Raw genomic sequence first — 17,687 nt, 5'->3', positions numbered from 1 at the left:
TTCTCACTCGTGTCCTTGGCTGTTGTTTTGTTTTAGAGGCAAAACAGCTACTTCTGTGCCATCTTGTTTATAATAAGCCTTTCACAGAATCCCACCATCCCAGCATGGTGGAGGTTGGAAGGGACCTCTTGAGATCATCCAGTCCAACCCCCCTGCTAAAGCAGGGGTACCTACAGCAGGTTGCCCAGGATTGCAGTGTCCGGGTAGGTTTGGAATCTCTGCAGAGAAGGAGCCTCCACAACCTCTTTTGGGCAGCTTAAGTGGAATCTCTTGAGTGCCACTTTGTGCCTGTTGCCCCATGTCCTGTCCCTGGGCACCACTGAAAATAGTCTGACCTATCCTCTTGCCCCCCACCCTTTAGCTCTTGCTGGTCCAGGCCTTGACAACCCTTCCATTGAAGAAAGACTCTCCAGAGCTCAGACTTCTCCCTGCAAAGTTCTAGCTGAGATTTCCAGCCATCCCAAAGAGCTGAAGCCAAAGCTCCTCACTCTTCCTCCATAACTCTTGTAGATAATGATGTATTTTATTCCTGTGGCTCCCACATTTGCTGGCCCTGGCCCACAGGGTGTTTTATTGCTTGGAGCTGATGCTGCGAGGATTTACTGAGCTCTGTTTAGCCTGGTGGTGCTTCGTTGCTCCTCTCAGTGCCATCCTCACCCAGTCACCCATCAGCTTTGAGGGCCCCACGTCAGCCCCGTGCTGGCTCGCTCTCGGTGTGCTGCTTGCCGTCGTTTGCCGCTGCGCTGGGCCGCCTGTGCTGGCAACTCCCATCCGTACGTCACCCTCCCCAAAGGCTCCTCAGCAGCTCTGCTCTGATTCCTGTCAGGCATTGTTTGCAAGAGCTATGAAGTTTAGTGTTGCAAAAAGTGAGCTGCTTCCGAGTGATTTGGAGTGGAGGTTTTCATCATCCGTGATGGTTTCTCCTGGCGATTGCTTTCTTTCAGTCATTTCTGTAATTGCGGTACTTGGTTTCCTGTGGATTTTTATACTTCATTTGAGATTCATCTGAAGATGGCATGTTCCCATCTCTAGGAATGGGGCCAGATTGAAGCATGAGCTGCTGAAGCTGGATGCTGAAATTGCAGGCCATATTTTTCTTTCATCCTGAGCTGCTGTTTTGATTTTCCGAGGTGTCTAAGACACAGTCTTCCAGCACCTGCAGCTGCTATTTCATTCAGGACCAGGAATATTTTATAGTTACCCCTTCTTTCCATCATACTTAATGGAGCTTCTCATGGAGACCCGTTTCAGTCTATTTTTGTTTCTTTATCAGCTGATCAGCAGTGTGCTCAGATGACTAAGAAGGCCACCAGCATGTTGGCCTGTGTCAGGAATAGCATGGCCAGCAGGAGTAGGGAAGTGATTGTACCCCTGTACTTGGGTACTGGTGAGGCTACACCTCCGATCCTGAGTTCAGTTTTGGGTCCCTCTCTACCAGAAGGACATTGAGGTGCTGGAGCATGCCCAAAGCAGCGCAATAAAGGTGGTGAGTGGTCTGGAGCACAAATCTTACATGGATAATATGTATCCAAGAAGGAGTTCACTGGTATGAATCACTGGTTTATTGCATCTTCATGACCAGAACCACAGGGTGTTTCAATGTGTTTTATTAAAAAAAAAAACCTTTACAAACCCAAATGCTGGGGGGGTTGCACAGGTGGGTTGTGTTATCTTGGCTAACTCTGCCTCTTCCCCTTTCCAGGGCCACCCCTTCATCGTGCAGTACAACGATGGGAATGCTGAGGTCGTGTCCATGTGGGTGTGCAGGATGCTTGAGGAACGGCGCTCAACCCAAGGACCACAGTGAGCTGGGCTGGCTCACAGCAGCCCACAAAGCAGCAGCTCCTCCTGGACTGGCAGCACCAGCCCCACACTTTGGACTCTTGGTCTCTCCAGATCATATTTTACTAAAAAAACATTTTTCTAGAAGCATCAACAAAATCTTTCAGGATATTGGTTGCTGATCTTCTGATTTTCCCCTCACTACCACATTAAGGAACCTTCTGCCCAACTTTTGTTGCTGAGCAATTTAATGTCCTCAGATTATCTCCAGTTAAAGTGTACACAGCCTTAAAGCAAGTATTTTATAGCTCTATTTTTTTTGGTTATTGAATGTATTGTATATTTCCTGCCTCCAGAGTATTTTTTAACTGTTAAGTCTTTTGCTATTCTACAGATGACACAGAAGACTTGGTAAGGAGTTGCTGGCAAGTTGACTCATTCAAAGTTGGGTCTTTGAGTGCAGACAGCCATAAAATGCTGAGTTTAAAGGTGAAACAAAACCAACCACCACACTGGTGTGTGCCAAGAGCCTCCATGCTCAGGCAGTGCAGGCTGACCCCTGAATGCAGAAAGTTCTGCAGGACTAGAGCAGGGATCAGCACTGGTGAGGCCACACCGTGAATACTGGGTTCAGTCTTGGGCCCCTCACTCCAAGAAGAACATTGAGGTGCTGGAGCAGGTCCAGAGAAGCTGATGAAGGGTCTAGAGCACAAGTCTTATGAGGAGTGGCTGAGGGACCTGGGATTGTTCAGTTTGGAGGCTGAGGAGACACCTTCTGGCTCTCTACAACTCCCTGAAAGGAGGTTGGAGCCAGGTGAGGGTCAGCCTCTTCTCCCAAGGAACAAGTGATAGGACAAGACAAAATGGCCTCCAGTTGCCCTAGGGGAGGCTTAGGTTGGACATGAGGAACAATTTCTTCCCCCTGAGTGTTGTCAAGGCCTGGCCCAGGCTGCTCAGGGTAGTGGTGGGGTCCCCATCCCTGGAGGGATTTTAAAGCCATGGAGATGTGGTGCTGAGGGACATGGTTTGGTGGTGACCCAGTGCTGGGTTAAGAGTTGGACTCAATGATCTTAAAGGTCTCTTACAACCAAAATGATTCTGTGATTCTAAGGTTTTGCTGAGGTGGAAAGAGGTGAGGTGAAAGAGAACAGTGATCTCCTAGACTAGAAGTAGGGGTGCTACAGGGTGAGCATGAGCCAGAGCTGAGATGGGCTGCTGGCTTCTGGCCACAAAAGGAGAGCAGCCCTGTGCACAGGGAGCTGGCAAACAGCAGCTACACAGAGGGATGAGGTTCTGCCCATGCCACACCAGGAAGCTGAGGACCACAACACAAGCTTACCCAGCACCTCACAAGCTTGTGGGGGAACAGGGCCTGCTCAGAGGGGCCTGAGCCAAGCTGTGCCACTTGTCCTCATGGCCAGAGAACAGGCTGCAGGGCTTTAATTATCACAGAGGTTCAGGGCTTGCATCTTGCTTTTCTCACCTTGATTCTCATGTTAGAGTCGCTGCAGGATGGGTGCAGGTCAGACAAGCCAAGGCTCCCAGGTGTGCTGTCACCACGAAGGAATGAATGCTGCAATGTCCCTGCTGTGTGGATGCTACTCCTGCCATTTCTGTGCACTTCACCACCACAGACTGACACGGACTTGATCGGTCCTTGGGTTAAGATGTGGATGAAAACCCACAGAAGAGAGGAGAAGGGTGAAAGAGCAGGACTGGGCTGTGTGACACAGGTGGAGGAGGAGGTTGGGGCTTCTGTTTGATTGTCTTTGCATTAGAAATAAACTTTTGCTAATTAAAAAAAAAAAAAATCAGGTGGTTTGTTATATACCAGCAGCTTAAGGGAAAAAAAAAAAAAAAAAAAGAAAACAAACACAAATTGGTGAAAAATTCCTCCTGAACCATCTCCTGAACATCCAAAACATTCCTCTGGAAGCAGCCTGGAAAAGACTTTGTTTCCTTCCTTAGAGGGATCATTTGTCTTCTTTTGAAGTATAGAGGTTGCAGGCATGAACTTACAGACTAAAGTTTGTCTTAATTGCTCTGATGTCACAACCTCCCTGGCAGATAACAGTGCAATGAATGAGTCAACGGCCCTCATACCTCCAGGTCCTGTTTCTAAAGTGAGACAAATTCCTTCCCTGTGAGCCAACCAGACTGTAGGCAGCTCTTCCATTTATTTATCTCCAACAGCTTGCATTAGCTTGCTCTGGCTAAAAAGTCTCTCCCTTGGATTTAGTTAAAAAGTCAGTGAAACAGACTCACAGAATGGTAGGGCTTGGAAGGAACCTCTGGAGATCATCTAGTCCAACCCTGCTGCTAGAGCAGGTTGCACAGGATGGTGTCCAGGTGGGCTTTGCATAACTCCCAAGATGGAGACTCCAGCACCCTCTGGGCAGCCTGCTCCAGTGCTCTACCACCCTCAGTGTAAAGAAGTTCCTCCTCAGGGTTAGATGGAACTTCCTCTGTTCAAGTTTGTGCCCACTACCTCTTGTCCTGTCAGTGGGCACCAATGAACAAAACCTGGTCCCATCTTCCCTGACCCCCGGCCTTGAAGTGTTTGTTAGTATTGAGATTCCCTTCTCAGTCTTCTCTGGGCTAAAAAGCCCCAAATTCCTCAGCTTTTCTTCGTAAACCCAAGGCTTTTCCCCTCATTTTCCCTGGCAGGGAGGTCAGGAGGGGAAGACATCACCCTGAGAAGCTGTGTAGGACACCAGCTGATGGGGAGGTGACAAATCTGGCTAAGGGGCTGTCACTGTCATCACTGGCACATGGATCAACCCTGCTTTCTTCACCAGTACACTCAATCCAGCAATCAAGGGCCAGCTTTGGGGCATCTTTCCTTCCCCAAGTCCTTAAATTTGCTGTGAAGAGGATAAGCAACCAGAGCTCTGCTGGTGGCACTTCTGTTCCACTGCACTCCCAATGCTGAGTTAATAGCATTTTAGGGAGGATTAGGGCTGGATGAGAGAGTGGAGTGGGCTGGTGGGAGGAAATCCTGCCTTTCCCCCTCCTGAGTGGCAGAAGGTCTCCCCAGATTGCCACCTCCTGCCTTGGAGATGGTGGTTCTGTGTGGTGGATCCCCATGGAAGGTTTGGACCCTACAGCCCCATCTGGGTTGCTGTGTTGGGAGTTATTGGGGTCCTCCCAGCACAGCACCTCATTCTGCTTCCAACCCACATCCTGGCCCTTTGTGCGCAAACCCCTGGTGCCCACAGAGCTCATTTCAAGCAGTTCAGCCCAATTCTCATCACCACCCATCAGCACCAAGAGGCAAAAGTATGGAGGAGGGGGGAAGCCACTGAAACTGGGCCAATATTTGAGCAGATTTGGCTCCACTGGGTATCCCCCTCCCTCACTCAGTGGCTCCCAAGCAGGTCTGCACCCAGCCTGGCCTCCTCTTCCTGCAACAACTGCCATGCAGGGCAGCAGGATCTGGGGTAAGCTTGGTGTGGAACACCCTGATGTGGTGGAGGTTCTTCCCCAAACCCAGATGAAGAGGTCACCTGGGGTACAGTGCTGCTGGATGTGGGGTAAGGAGCTGTGACTTGGAGTCAAACATGACTGAGGTCACCAAGCCATGTGAAACATGCCCCAGGCTCTGCTGCCTGGCCCCAGGTAACATCATCCTGGCTCCAAATCCTAGGGACGGGCAACGAAGGGGCAGGGAGATTTTCCCAGCTGCCAGGCAGGACTGGGCAGGGAAATTTTCCCAGCTGCCAGGCAGGACTGGGCAGGCAGTCAGCAGTGCTGCTCTCCATGCTGTGCTGAAGCTGGGCCTGCCTGGGGTCTTCTCCAACCAAAACAATGCTGTGATTCCATGAAAAGCTTACAGAAAGCACAGCAACATTACACCCCACAGCTGAGCCCTGCTCTGAAGATGTCAGGGGAGGGGGCATAGTAAACACCTTAATTCAGCAATGGATGCACTGGGTGACCCCCTTCATGTCCCCCAGTCCCACTCCTCATCCCACCAGCTCATTTAGGGCCTCCTCCAGCAGTCCCACTGCTCTGTCTCCTCTCCCTGTAACCTCACTTGTGGTGGTATGGATAGACCAAATCTCCAATGGGAGTGTGCAGGAACCTGGGAGAAAACTGGATATGTCCCATCTGTGCCAAACCACCCAGTATTGTCCACTTTTCCCTGCCTGTGATCCTTGCCAAGAGAAGCTCATCTGTGAGGCAAGCCTGGGGTAGTTTGCCTTTAAAAAGCACAGAATTAGGAAATCTTTGGTTTCTTGGATCCTGTGGCCAAATCCGTCCTGCTGTCAGCTTTCCAAAGGCAAAGTGTGTGGCTTTGTCTCCCAGATAACAGCCTGAAAAGCTGCCTGAAGTGTGTGTGGGTCTGTACACACACACACACACATATCTGGCAAAGAAACCAGGCATGGGTTGGCTTTGAGAGGTCCCCAACTCATCCCTCTCCCTGGGCTTAGTGTCTGTGGAGTAGGGACAGCAATGACCAGCAATGGGTTGGTGTTAACTGGGAAATCACTGGAAACAGCTTTGCTTGATCCTTTTGACTGCCAAGAGCATAAGGAAAGGGGAGGACTGAGTATGGGAGAGGTGTTTGTGTTTTCCTGTCTCACAGAGCTCTGTGGCCCTGCAAGGAAAGTTTACTTGGAGGCATCAATGGAAAAAAGACCACAGGGACCCTCTGGAGGCCTCTGCAATGCAGGGAGCACGTGAAGTAAAACATGGGAATTTGGGTCTTAGCTGGAAAAATAAATCCCTAATCTCACAAGGAGCAAAATCCTCTGATGAAGAGCTCTGAGAGCCCATGGCAGAGCCCACTGTTTGGTGACAGAGGGACTTCAGGGGGTGATGCCACCAGGGTGGACACAAGGCTTGCTCAGCTCTCTGGCTCTGGCTGTGCTCCCTCAGCTCAGAGCTGCCTCTGAGCAGGACAGTCCAGGGAGGCAATCAGCATCCAGCCCCACGGGAGGTGCACCTGGGACCTCCCAGGAAGCCTGCAGCCTAAGTGAGTGAGGAAAAGGAGGGAGGAGGCAGGTCAGGGGGCTGCAGGAGCTGGGACACCCCAAGCTGAGACTCTCCTCAGCTTAGAGAGAAGCCATCTGTGACTTTTACACACCTTTGGTTTGTTTGGGCAGAGAATGGGAGCAGCAAATCTTTCACTTTCACAGGGATTTAGAATCATTGTGGTTAGAAAAGACCTTTAAGATCATCAGGTCCAACCATTTGAAGCAGGAGGCCCCTTCAGGGCCCACTGCTCCCTGTGAAGGACTCCAAGGCTGATGGGGACAAAGCATCTTTGTGCAGAGGCTTTTCCTCCTGTTCCCATTAAGATGCTGAACCAGAAGAGATAAATACCTAAGAGAACCTTGGGGGATAAAACACCCCCCAAGGAAACCTGTCCCTGCTCAGCTGCCAGCCCGTGCAGACCTGGGCTGGGTTAAACACATCACAGCTTCACAGCTGACCCCAGTTCTTGGAGAGCTGCAGAAGAATCAGTTCTGGCACCTGAGCTTCTCCAGAAGGTGCTCAGGAGACTCTCTTCAGCCATGTGAGGTTATTTGTGGGTGGCTCTTGCCCCACACATCCCAGTCCCTGCCCCACTTCTGCCACAGGACTGTCCTCTGTCCTGCTGGGAACTCAGTAGGAAACAGCCTTGGTTGGCATGATGTCCTTGTGATGGGAGCTCCTGAGGGAGCAGAGGAGCTCTCTGGTGAGATGGAGGAGACACAGCCCATTCCATGATGGTGAGATCTGGAGCTCCAGCAGTTATTTCAGGGTAAGCCATCTTCAGCCTTCCCTGGGGGATCCTTCAGGATGGAGGGAGGTGGGGGACTGGGAAGGGGCACACAGTCACCATGGGGTAGAAAGCTGGAGAGATGGAGGGGACCATCTCCTGAATTTGCTGACCTCATGCTGCTCCTCCAGCTCTCCAGAGCTGCCCAGCCTGGTCTGGGAAAGCCTAATGGAAGGAAAAAAAACCCCAACACTAAAAAACCATCTCTAACTAGTGAAGTATTTTGGTCACGTTGAATAAATAGAAAGTTGTGCTTGAAGAAAAGCCAAACTGAGATGTTTGTGCCTTGGAAGCTGCAGCAGTGAGGCTGCTGAGGAGCTGGGCTGACCCAGGGCTCCTTTACCTTCACAAAAGGCTCTGGCCATAAACTACAAGTGTGCACTAAGGAGAGGATTTATAGATTGAGCCTTATCAGCTCCTGGAGCAGCTCCTGCTCCACCAGTTCCCTGCTGTGGCTGCTCTCACCACCGAGTCCTGCCATGAAAGTTCAAGGTTTATATGGAGCTGGGCAGCCTGCAAGATGTTTAATGGATGTCTGGGGCTTTGCAGGCATGAGGAGAAAAGCTTCTCAGCAGCCAAAAGCTCCACCGTCCTGGAGGGCTGAAGTGCTCAGCTGTCCCCGGCACAGCCTGGCAGGAATTGCTGCCCCCAGCTCATCCTAGTCCATCTCCATGAAGGTGCTGGTTGAATTTAATCAATAAAGTCATGTCCATTGATCGTAGACACTGCGGTCCTCCACAGCTGCTCTGGGAAATCAGGCAGATTTAGAGTGGGCAGGGAGGGCTTGGGTGGAAAGGTGGGGGGGCAGCACTGCTGTGGGAGGCAAAGGGGACAGGGGACAAGGTGGCAGCAAGCAGTGGGTTGAGTAGTGGGGAACATGAGGTATAGTGAGGGGTGCAGGTTGGGGAAGGCCAAGATGTGTGTTGTGTGGTCTGTGGGTGCATGGGGGAGAGCCAGAGTACATAGTCATGGGGTGTGGGAGAGCTGGGGGAGGGACACCAGTGGGGAATTGGGGTGTCTAGATAGGGAGTGTGCACAGTGGGGAGCTGGGGTGCATAGATGGATGGGGTGCAGGATAGGAGAGCTGGGGTTCACAAAGGTGGGTGTATTGGGGTGAGGGGCAGGCATGCACATGCAATTTGAGGGCACCCCAAGAGGACCACAAGGGGTCACAAGCCAGGACCCCCAGGGAGGGATGGTCCTGTTCCTTTCCCCCACCACCTCAGCATGCCCCTGCCCACCTTCCACCCTGCTCAGCAGGCTGGGTCAGGCAGAGTGTGCCCAGCCTGCAGAGAAGCCACCACCCCACTCCCTTTGTCAATGTCCAGTAATTAAAATGTCACCGTTTAATTTTCAGGCCTCTCGGAGCAATCTTTTCCTAATAAAGAGTCTAATCGAAACGCTTCTTCCTCCCTCCCCCCCTCCCCCCCTTTCTCCTCCTCCTCCTCCTCCTCCTCCTCCCCGGGAAGGGCCGCAGCAGAGGCAGTGCAGGCGCAGAGGATCGATAGAGAGAAGCTCGGATTGATCGGCCTCTAAAATTAAATTTATTGGGGTCATGGTTTTATATGGTGCTGATACAACTGTTAAATGGGGAACATTCATTTCCAATAGGAGCCGTTTATTAAACTTCCACTGAATTAGACCAACGTGATTTATGTGGCAATCTCAGCACAGCCCTCCAGGAGAGAGGGGCCCTTTTGCTGCGCCCCCCCTCCCCACCACCTCCCTCCCCCGGCCTGATTATTTATTTATACACCCGCGACACGGCTTCTTAAGTTTTAACCTAAATTATCTGCCGGCCTTGTTTCCAGCGGCACCGGCCTGGGGTGTAGGGGCCTGGGATGGGTGGACAGTAGCGGCGGTGGTGGTGGGCCCCTTGGGATGGGTAAGTGGTAGTGACTGGGTAGGGGCAGGGAGTGTCCCATCGGTGTGAACAGCTCTGCGCGACAACTGTACGTCCTCGGGGATGACGCTCCGGGATATTTCGGGATGCTCTGAGATGTTCTTGGCTCCTCTGCACCCTTCCAGGATGCTTAGGGACGCTCTAAGCTTCACCGCATCCTTCCACGATCCCCTGGGTTCCTCCGTGCCTTTCCAAGCTCCTCCACACCCCTCCGCGATCCTCCCGTCCCTTCCGCGGCCGCGCAGCCCCAGAACGGTTCATTCGGTAGCTCCCCGCCGGGGTGATGGTGGGGTGAGCCGGGGGTGGGGGAGCGGCTGTGGATCCCGCAACCGTCCCGGCTCTCACATGCGGCGATCGTTGAGCGTTAATTAGAAATTCATTACAATTAAAAGCCGCGCGCACACGCCTTAATTACATCTGATTTTTTAATTCCGAATCCGTGTTTACACAGTAAGCGAGACGTACCTCCTGATTATCCCCAATACTCTTTATACTGTACTAATTATGTAAATTAAACCTAATTAACTGACAAAAACTGCAGTCAATTCAACTGTTAAAAGCTACGAGGATGCGGGAAGAGAGGGCCGGTTCCCGGTGCAGTCAGTACCCGCCCCGGGGAACCGCGGTACAGCTCCCGCCGTCGGGAAGAACCGGGCATACCAGGGGCAGAGGCATGGCCCGGCCCACGGAAGGGCACAGTGGAGAGAATTGGGGTGAGGGTCTCGGTGCTGAGTTGCATCCTTACAATGCTTCCGCACTACCACCACATTCCCGACGTGCCGGGAAAGGGGATTTTGGGGTGGGGGGAGACACACCAGTTCTCGGCGATTCGCATCCCGCCGGTTCCGCAGCCACTGCGAGTATTTAACGGGTTGGGATCAGCCTGTTAAATGCCGTTAAATGCCCCAAAAGGGGCAGTGGGGTTTTTGTATGTCGCCACTCAGCCGCTACCCCTGCTTTCGCACGGGAGGGGCAGATCAATAATTAAAAGGCGAGGGGTAATTAGCGGCGATCACTACGGGAAGGCCTCGCCGCAAGGCTCGGCCGGTAGCACCTCGGTTCCCTGGTTCCCGTGTCCTATTTCCCCTCCCCAAGACTTCGTATGGGACGGTCCCAGGGTGGGGGGAACTGAGGCCACTTTCTTGCGTGGGCCAGTGAACTGGTTAAACCGGGGAGCGCGGAGGCGATGGATGGTTCCGCACCTGCGTTTCTCTCCGCGCCGGTTCAGCCGCATCTTCCCGTAATGGCGGGAGGGAGTGTGGGGTGGAGGAAAGGAGGGGATGGAGAAGGGGACTGAGGTGAGGGGGGGACACACAAAAGTGATAGCTGGGGGCGATCCGCGCCGTTATTAACTTCTGTTTGATCAGTGTAATTGCGCCGATCGTGGCCGGACGCGATGATTAATTACAGTTTAATTAAGGTGGCCATAGTTTCATGAGGGAACCCAAACAGGCCAGGGGACACGGTTAATGGGTCCCCACCACGGCGACAAAACCGGCGGACATCGGAGCGGGGGAAAGACACTCCCCCCCCCCGCCCCGCTCCGGCGTCCGCCGATCCTGTCGCCGTGGCGGGGTCCCCCGTGGGGAACGAAAAAACACGGCTAACCCGCCTCCAACCCTTTCCTCCGGGCGATTTCGTTGCCACCCCTATGTATGTGTCCCCCGCCTCACCCCTATTGCTTCTCCCTCCCCGAGAACGCGCATCCCGGTGTGGCGAATACTGCGCGGTACCAACGCACCCCCAATTTCGTTAAAACCTCTCAACCATCCGCCCTGGGGGCTCCTCTTTTCGTTACCTTCTTTTCCCACTTAAACTTTCCAACGAGCATCGCTCCCCAGCCCCCCCCGAAAAGAAAAAAAGAACAACCTTAAGGCCCCCTAATCTCTCCCCAGTGATTCCCACACCGCGATGGGGATGGGGAGGATGCAGAGGGGTGCGGAGCCCCTCGCAAAGTGCAACCCGGGTTTGATCCTTGCTCTTACCTCAGGTGGGTCCCTGCTCGGTAACGGTACACCCCCTTCTCCCCCCCTAGACCAACCCCCCTTCTTTTTCACAAACTCCCCTCCCTTTTCTTTCCCTCCCCGTTCCGCCGTTGCCTTAAAGCCGCGCCGTGATTGACTGGAGCGCGTCGGTGATTGACGGCGGCGGGGTCCCGGCGGCCGTTAATGTAAATATGCTGGTGCTAAGTGGGTGTGTCTTCCCGTTATTTTAGCTGTCACCGGATCAATGTGCAACGTCTCCCAAGTACGGATCCGGATCCTCCCTCGGTAACGCGCGGCTTGGTCATTCGCTCTTGTTGCGTTTCAACCGGGAAGACGCGGCCGCCGTTACCGGGCGCTGGCAACGAAGGCGTCGGGTGAAGGGTACGGACGCTGCCCACCCTCTTCTGAATCCCGGTGGGTTGCCCACGGGGAAAGGGGCTCGTGGGGACGGACCATCCCCCATCACCCCTCAACCCCATAACCCATCCCCGGAGCTGATGGCGGCCCCGGCATCGGGCTGCGGGCCCTAACCCCGAGGAAAGCCTGCACGTCCAGCCGGCCTCCTGGCGCGGTAAGTGGGAACGGGAGGAGGACGGAGGAGATGGGGGTAGAGGGGAGGGGATGATCGAGGCGCATTTTCGGGATGAGCTCCCCGTTATTTTGTGTAATTACCACGGAAGCGGCTTATCACCGGGAGCCCCCCCCTCACCGCTAAGCCAATTTACCCGGCTCGCTCTGTCCTTCTGCTGTGGGTCCTGCCCGCCCCGGCCCCTCTAATCCACCCGCTCCTAATCTTCTACCAGAGACACGGCAAAAGGGCTCCCGGCCGACTGCGCCCGACAACGGGCACCGAACGGCAAGTTTCGCCTGGTCCGGCCCCAGGCTGGGTGCCCCCACCCCGGCCTCGCCGCTCCGGGACGCGCCGGTCGTATCCTCCGGTGCGTTTCGTTGGAGCTCGCCCGGGGCTCGTCGCAACCGGCGGTCCGGCACGGCTCGGCGAGCCGGCACAAAGGGAAAGGACGCGGCTCCTCCCGGTGTCAGCCCCCCACACCTTCCCGGGACGTCCTTGTCCCGATGCCGCCCATCTCCGGATCGGCCGATGCAGCGGGGCTCGGTACCGGCGGCCGCGGCGGGGAGAGATGCGCAACGGCTCCGGCAAATCTCTCCGGCCGGAGTGGTCCTGCGGCATCGCTCGGGATTGTGGGGTGGGGGTAAATGGTTGGCTCCCGGCCGGGGTCGGCGAGAGAAGACCAGCCGGGCCCCGGGAACGGTGGCGGCGGCGGGGTTCCGGGAACGCTTCTAACCCGCGTCTTTCCCCGATTTTGTTTTTGCAGGGGCGTTTTGGGGGGGAATGGAGGCGATCGCCAGTCAGATGGGAAATGGGAGAGATGCAAGCTCCTCCCCAAATTCAAAGCAAGAGCTGCAGCCCTACCAGGGCTCCAATACCCTCAAGCCCAACCAAGTGGGTGAGACCTCTCTGTACGGCGTGCCCATCGTGTCCCTGGTCATCGACGGGCAGGAGCGGCTGTGCCTGGCGCAGATCTCCAACACGCTGCTCAAGAACTACAGCTACAATGAGATCCACAACCGGCGGGTGGCCCTGGGCATCACCTGCGTGCAGTGCACCCCGGTGCAGCTGGAGATCCTCCGGCGGGCCGGGGCCATGCCCATCTCCTCCCGCCGCTGCGGCATGATCACCAAACGGGAGGCGGAGCGGCTGTGCAAGTCTTTTCTGGGCGAGCACAAACCCCCCAAACTGCCCGAGAACTTCGCTTTCGACGTGGTGCACGAATGCGCTTGGGGCTCCCGGGGCAGCTTCATCCCGGCCCGGTACAACAGCTCCCGAGCCAAGTGCATCAAGTGCAGCTACTGCAGCATGTACTTCTCCCCTAACAAGTTCATCTTCCACTCCCATCGCACCCCGGACTCCAAATACACCCAACCCGACGCCGCCAACTTCAACTCCTGGCGCCGTCACCTCAAGCTCAGCGATAAAACGGCCACCGAGGAGCTGTCCCACGCCTGGGAGGATGTCAAGGCCATGTTCAACGGTGGCACCCGCAAGCGGACCTTCTCCCTGCAAGGGGCGGCCGCCGGCGGGCCCGGGGCCGGCTCTCCCGCCGCCAAAACCTCTTTGCACCCTCCTCCTCCCGCCGGGCCAGAGCTGGCCCCGGCGCACAAAAGCCTCCGTTGCAGCGGGCAGGAGCCGGCGGGCGAGAGGGGGGCCTTGGGGCTACCGGCGGCTCACGGCGGGGCGACGGGCGGGCACGGTGGGGCGGGCGCGGTGCGCAGTTACCCGGTGATTCCAGTGCCCAGCAAAGGCTTCGGGATGCTGCAGAAGCTGCCTCCACCTCTTTTCCCTCATCCTTACGGTTTCCCCGCCGCCGCTTTCGGACTATGCCCCAAAAAGCAGGAGGACGCGCTGGGAGGTGCGGGAGGCGGCGAGGCGGGCAAGGGTGGTGCGTTACCGCCCGGCATGTTTTGGGGACCCCCCCATCCACACCCGCACCAACCGGCCCAACCTCCCCACCAGCCCGGAGCCGCCAAGGACACAGGGGTCTACCCGTCCTTCCCCGTCTTCTGGCCGGCCGCCGGCAGCCTGCCTGTGCCGCCCTACCCGGCGCAGAGCCAGGCCAAGGCGGCGGCCACGGCCGTGGTGGTGGCGGCGGCGGCAGCGGCGGCAGCTGCGGCGGCGGAACCGCCCGGTTTATCGGGCCGACACGGAGAGCTGGAGGGCTCGGAGCCGTCGGGGAGTGGGAGGAGCAGCGCTACCCCCCAGGAGGGAACCGGGCCGGAGGGAGAGCGTTGTCCCAGCGCCTTATCCCGGGCGGCGGGTGAAGAGGAGCGCTCCGGGGATGAAGCGCTGCTCCCCCCGCTGCCCCTGCCCAGAAAGGGCAACTACCTCTCCGCTTTCCGTCCGGTGGTGAAGGACGCTGAGAGCATCGCCAAGCTCTACGGAACCCGGGAGGCGTACGGCGGCGGCGGTCCCCGCGGCCCCGGTTATCTCTCCCCGGATTTCCTCAGCGAGGGCAGCTCCAGCTACCGATCACTCTCGCCGGGGGGGGACACGGCCGAGGAGCCCGAAGTGGATGTGGAGTCCAACCGCTTCCCGGAGGATGAGGAAGAGGACGCTGCCGTTGCCGCTGCCCCTGCCGAGGGACGGGAGCCGCCGCCGCCCCGGCTGCTGGACGGTACCGAGGACTCCCCGCCGCCCTCCGCGTCCGATGGACCCGAGGAGAAGGGGGGCGAGCCGGCGGTGCAGGAGGGAGGGCAGAACCCCGACGGCAGCCCGGAGCGGAGCAGCAGCAGGGGAGCCTACGAGGTACCGGGGCGAGGGATAAGGGAGCCCTGCCCTCGGGGGTTCCGAGGGGTCGGTCCACGGTGGGGGGTTTATTGACTCGGTTTTTGTAGGTGTATGCGCCGGAGAGGGGGGAGCATCTGCAGCCACTGAAGACCACGGCCTCGCTGGGACCCCCGCTCCCGTTCCTGTGCACCCCTGAGGCGAAGGGTAAATGGGGCCGGAGGGAGTGGGAGGTCGGTGCACGGCCCTGAGCGCTGCCCCCACCACCTGCTCAGCGCCGATGGGGTTCCCGGCTCGCCCCTTTCGTTTGGGGCATTTGGGGAGAAAAAGGAATGTTAACGGTTTCTTGATGGAGAAAGGGGACGGGGCCTCCGCCGGGCCCAGGGGTGCCGCCGCGGGCCGCGGGCCGCGGGCGGTGCGGCGGGGATGGGCTGGCAGGGCCACACACAAGCACCGTGGGGCAAAGCTCTTGCCAGCAAGCTACTTTCCACCGGCAAAGCGATTAGGATGTCCGCTAAGAAGGTTTTAACGAGGGCTTTGTCCCTAATTATGTAATTAAGGATATATCAGGACCATACTTTCGTTGCTTATGGTTGAAAATCGGTTTATTAACTTTAAGAGCAAGATAAAGAAGACAATCACTCCACGGCAGAGGATTTAGAGACCAGAAAATCCTATCAGGACCAAAGGAATGTCTCTCATCCCAGCCCTGTAAATACCGACAGAGGTAAGAGCCGATCCATGCTCTTCCACAGAACTTCAGCGGGTTGATGCTCGATCCCTGCGCGGGATGGTGCTCGTTCCTTCCATGAAAGGATGCTCGGTCCTTCCGTGGGATGATGCTTGGCCCTTCTATGAGATGACGCTTGGTCCCTCCACGGAAGGATGCTCACACCTTCCTGGGAGGATGCTTGGTCCTTGCATGGGAGGATGCTCAATCCTTCCAAGGGATGATGCGCGGCCCCGTTGCAGTCGCTGCTCCAGGCAATGCGGGGTCCTTCCACGGGATGATGCGTGGCCCTTCCGCGCACCACGGAGCCCCCACGGCCCGGCTGACAACTCTGTCTTCCCCACCTCACCCCACAGCAGAAGACGGCCTCGGCATGGATGTCGCCGGGACGCAGCTGGTGGAAAAGGACATCGAAAATTTGGCTCGAGGTGAGGTTGTGGGGGCTGCAGGGAGGGAAGAGGGGCTTTGCTGGCTGCCCCCCTCCCCCTCCGGCCTCTCCCCGCGGCTGGAGGTATTTGTGTTGTGTGCAGGAGTGATTAACTCCTGTGATTAATGTAACGTAATGCGATTAGCGCCGCGCTCCAGATGGAAAAGTGCGGGCTCCCCCCAACCCCGCCGTGTATTTTTAAACAGACGAGTTACAAAAACTGGTCCTGGAGCAAATGGAGTTAAGGAAAAAGCTGGAGAGGGACTTCCAGAGCCTGAAAGGTAACGGACATTATCCCCGCCCCAACCGCCTTCCTCCGCCCTGCCCCACAGCGAGGAGCGGTGCTGACCGCCCCTCGCCCCCGCAGATAACTTCCAGGACCAGATGAAGCGGGAGCTGGCGTACCGGGAGGAGATGGTGCAGCAGCTGCAGATCGTCCGAGGTGAGGTGGCACTGGGCCGGCCGAGGCTCTGTGGCTGGGTTTTGTCTCCTTTTGATCTATCCTTACTCATTCTCTTTTTTTTTTTTTTGGGTTGTTGTTTGAATTTAACCTCTCTCTCTCTCTCTTTTTCTCACTCTTTTAAAAAAATTTATTCTCTCTTTTCTCTTTTTTCATCACCTTCTTTATATTTTCTCTTTTTCTCTCATTTGCTTTCTCTTGCTTTCTTTTTTCCCTTCCCTTCCCTTCCCTTCCCTTCCCTTCCCTTCCCTTCCCTTCCCTTCCCTTCCCTTCCCTTCCCTTCCCTTCCCTTCCCTTCCCTTCCCTTCCCTTCCCTTCCCTTCCCTTCCCTTCCCTTCCCTTCCCTTCCCTTCCCTTCCCTTCCCTTCCCTTCCCTTCCCTTCCCTTCCCTTCCCTTCCCTTCCCTTCCCTTCATCTTCTCCTCTTCCATCCCATTTCTTTCCCTCCGACTCTCTCCATTCCTACTCTCCCGTGCCACCGCCTCTTTCTCGAGAGCAAATTCACATTCCCTGCCTCTTGCACCATTTTACACCGGGGCTAAATTAAAAACCGAGACGTGAAATAACCCCAGCAAACCCATGACCCGCTTTACCCTCCCCGTGCCCATTGTCCCAGCGCATATCCTCCCCCCGCGGCACGATGTGATGCTCTCCCCCTATCCCAGACACGCTGTGCAACGAGCTGGACCAGGAGAGGAAAGCGCGCTACGCCATCCAGCAGAAATTGAAAGGTACCGAGGCGGGACGGGATGGGGGGGAGGCACAGATGTTTAAGGGGTTCCTGACCCCACCTCCCTACATGGGAAGGGTCCTGTGGAGCTCCATCACTTTGCAGAAGCCCACGACGCGCTGCATCATTTCTCCTGCAAAATGCTGACCCCGCGGCATTGCACCGGGAACTGCTCCTTCAAGCCACCGCTGCTGCCCCAGTGAGACCCTCCCTGGACCCGCCCTGGGACCCTTCCCTTTATCCTCCATCCCCCGAAGCCATGCGGGCAGAGCCCACATAAGCCATTTCCACGAGGAGACAACTTGTACATAGAGGATTCGGAGCCCGTTTTTCCTCGGACTGGCAATAGGGCGGGGATTGGGAGCCGGGACCCCCCCAAACTGCTCCCTAAGCCCCCCACCCCGCTCCGCCTACCGTTCTCTTCACTCCCCCTGACCCCCAGTCCCTGTGTGTCCACTTCTTCATTCCTTGTCCAGACTGGAAAAAAAAGTGGCTATGTGCAATGGATATAAATGTACTGTGATTCTCTTGGTACAGTATTTGTTGGATTTTTTTATTTATTTATGATGTATATTTACTCCCCCTTCCCCTCTCCTCCCG

At 56.1% G+C, this 17,687-nt stretch overlaps 2 protein-coding genes across 2 annotated transcripts in view; both read left to right on the top strand.

Annotated features, from left to right (window-relative positions):
• MAP2K5 (mitogen-activated protein kinase kinase 5) overlaps positions 1-1,807 on the top strand; it is a 150,914-nt gene extending 149,107 nt beyond the window's left edge. Inside the window, exon 22 of the mRNA XM_054387914.1 lies at positions 1,703-1,807. Coding sequence (XP_054243889.1) covers positions 1,703-1,807 — 105 coding nt within the window. The remainder of the gene's footprint in view (positions 1-1,702) is intronic.
• A 10,984-nt stretch (positions 1,808-12,791) lies between these two features.
• SKOR1 (SKI family transcriptional corepressor 1) lies at positions 12,792-17,290 on the top strand. Its single transcript, XM_054388095.1, has 8 exons — positions 12,792-14,762; positions 14,852-14,948; positions 15,361-15,468; positions 15,828-15,899; positions 16,105-16,179; positions 16,266-16,340; positions 17,023-17,088; positions 17,193-17,290. Exons 1-8 carry the CDS (start codon positions 12,792-12,794, stop codon positions 17,288-17,290), a joined length of 2,562 nt encoding a protein of 853 aa, XP_054244070.1.
• The last annotated feature ends 397 nt before the right edge of the window (positions 17,291-17,687 follow it).

This window comes from Indicator indicator, chromosome 16 (genome assembly GCF_027791375.1).
Source record: "Indicator indicator isolate 239-I01 chromosome 16, UM_Iind_1.1, whole genome shotgun sequence".
Lineage (NCBI taxonomy): Eukaryota > Metazoa > Chordata > Aves > Piciformes > Indicatoridae > Indicator > Indicator indicator.
Note: the sequence above shows the minus strand (reverse complement) of the source record. Positions and strands in the feature narration are given on the sequence as shown.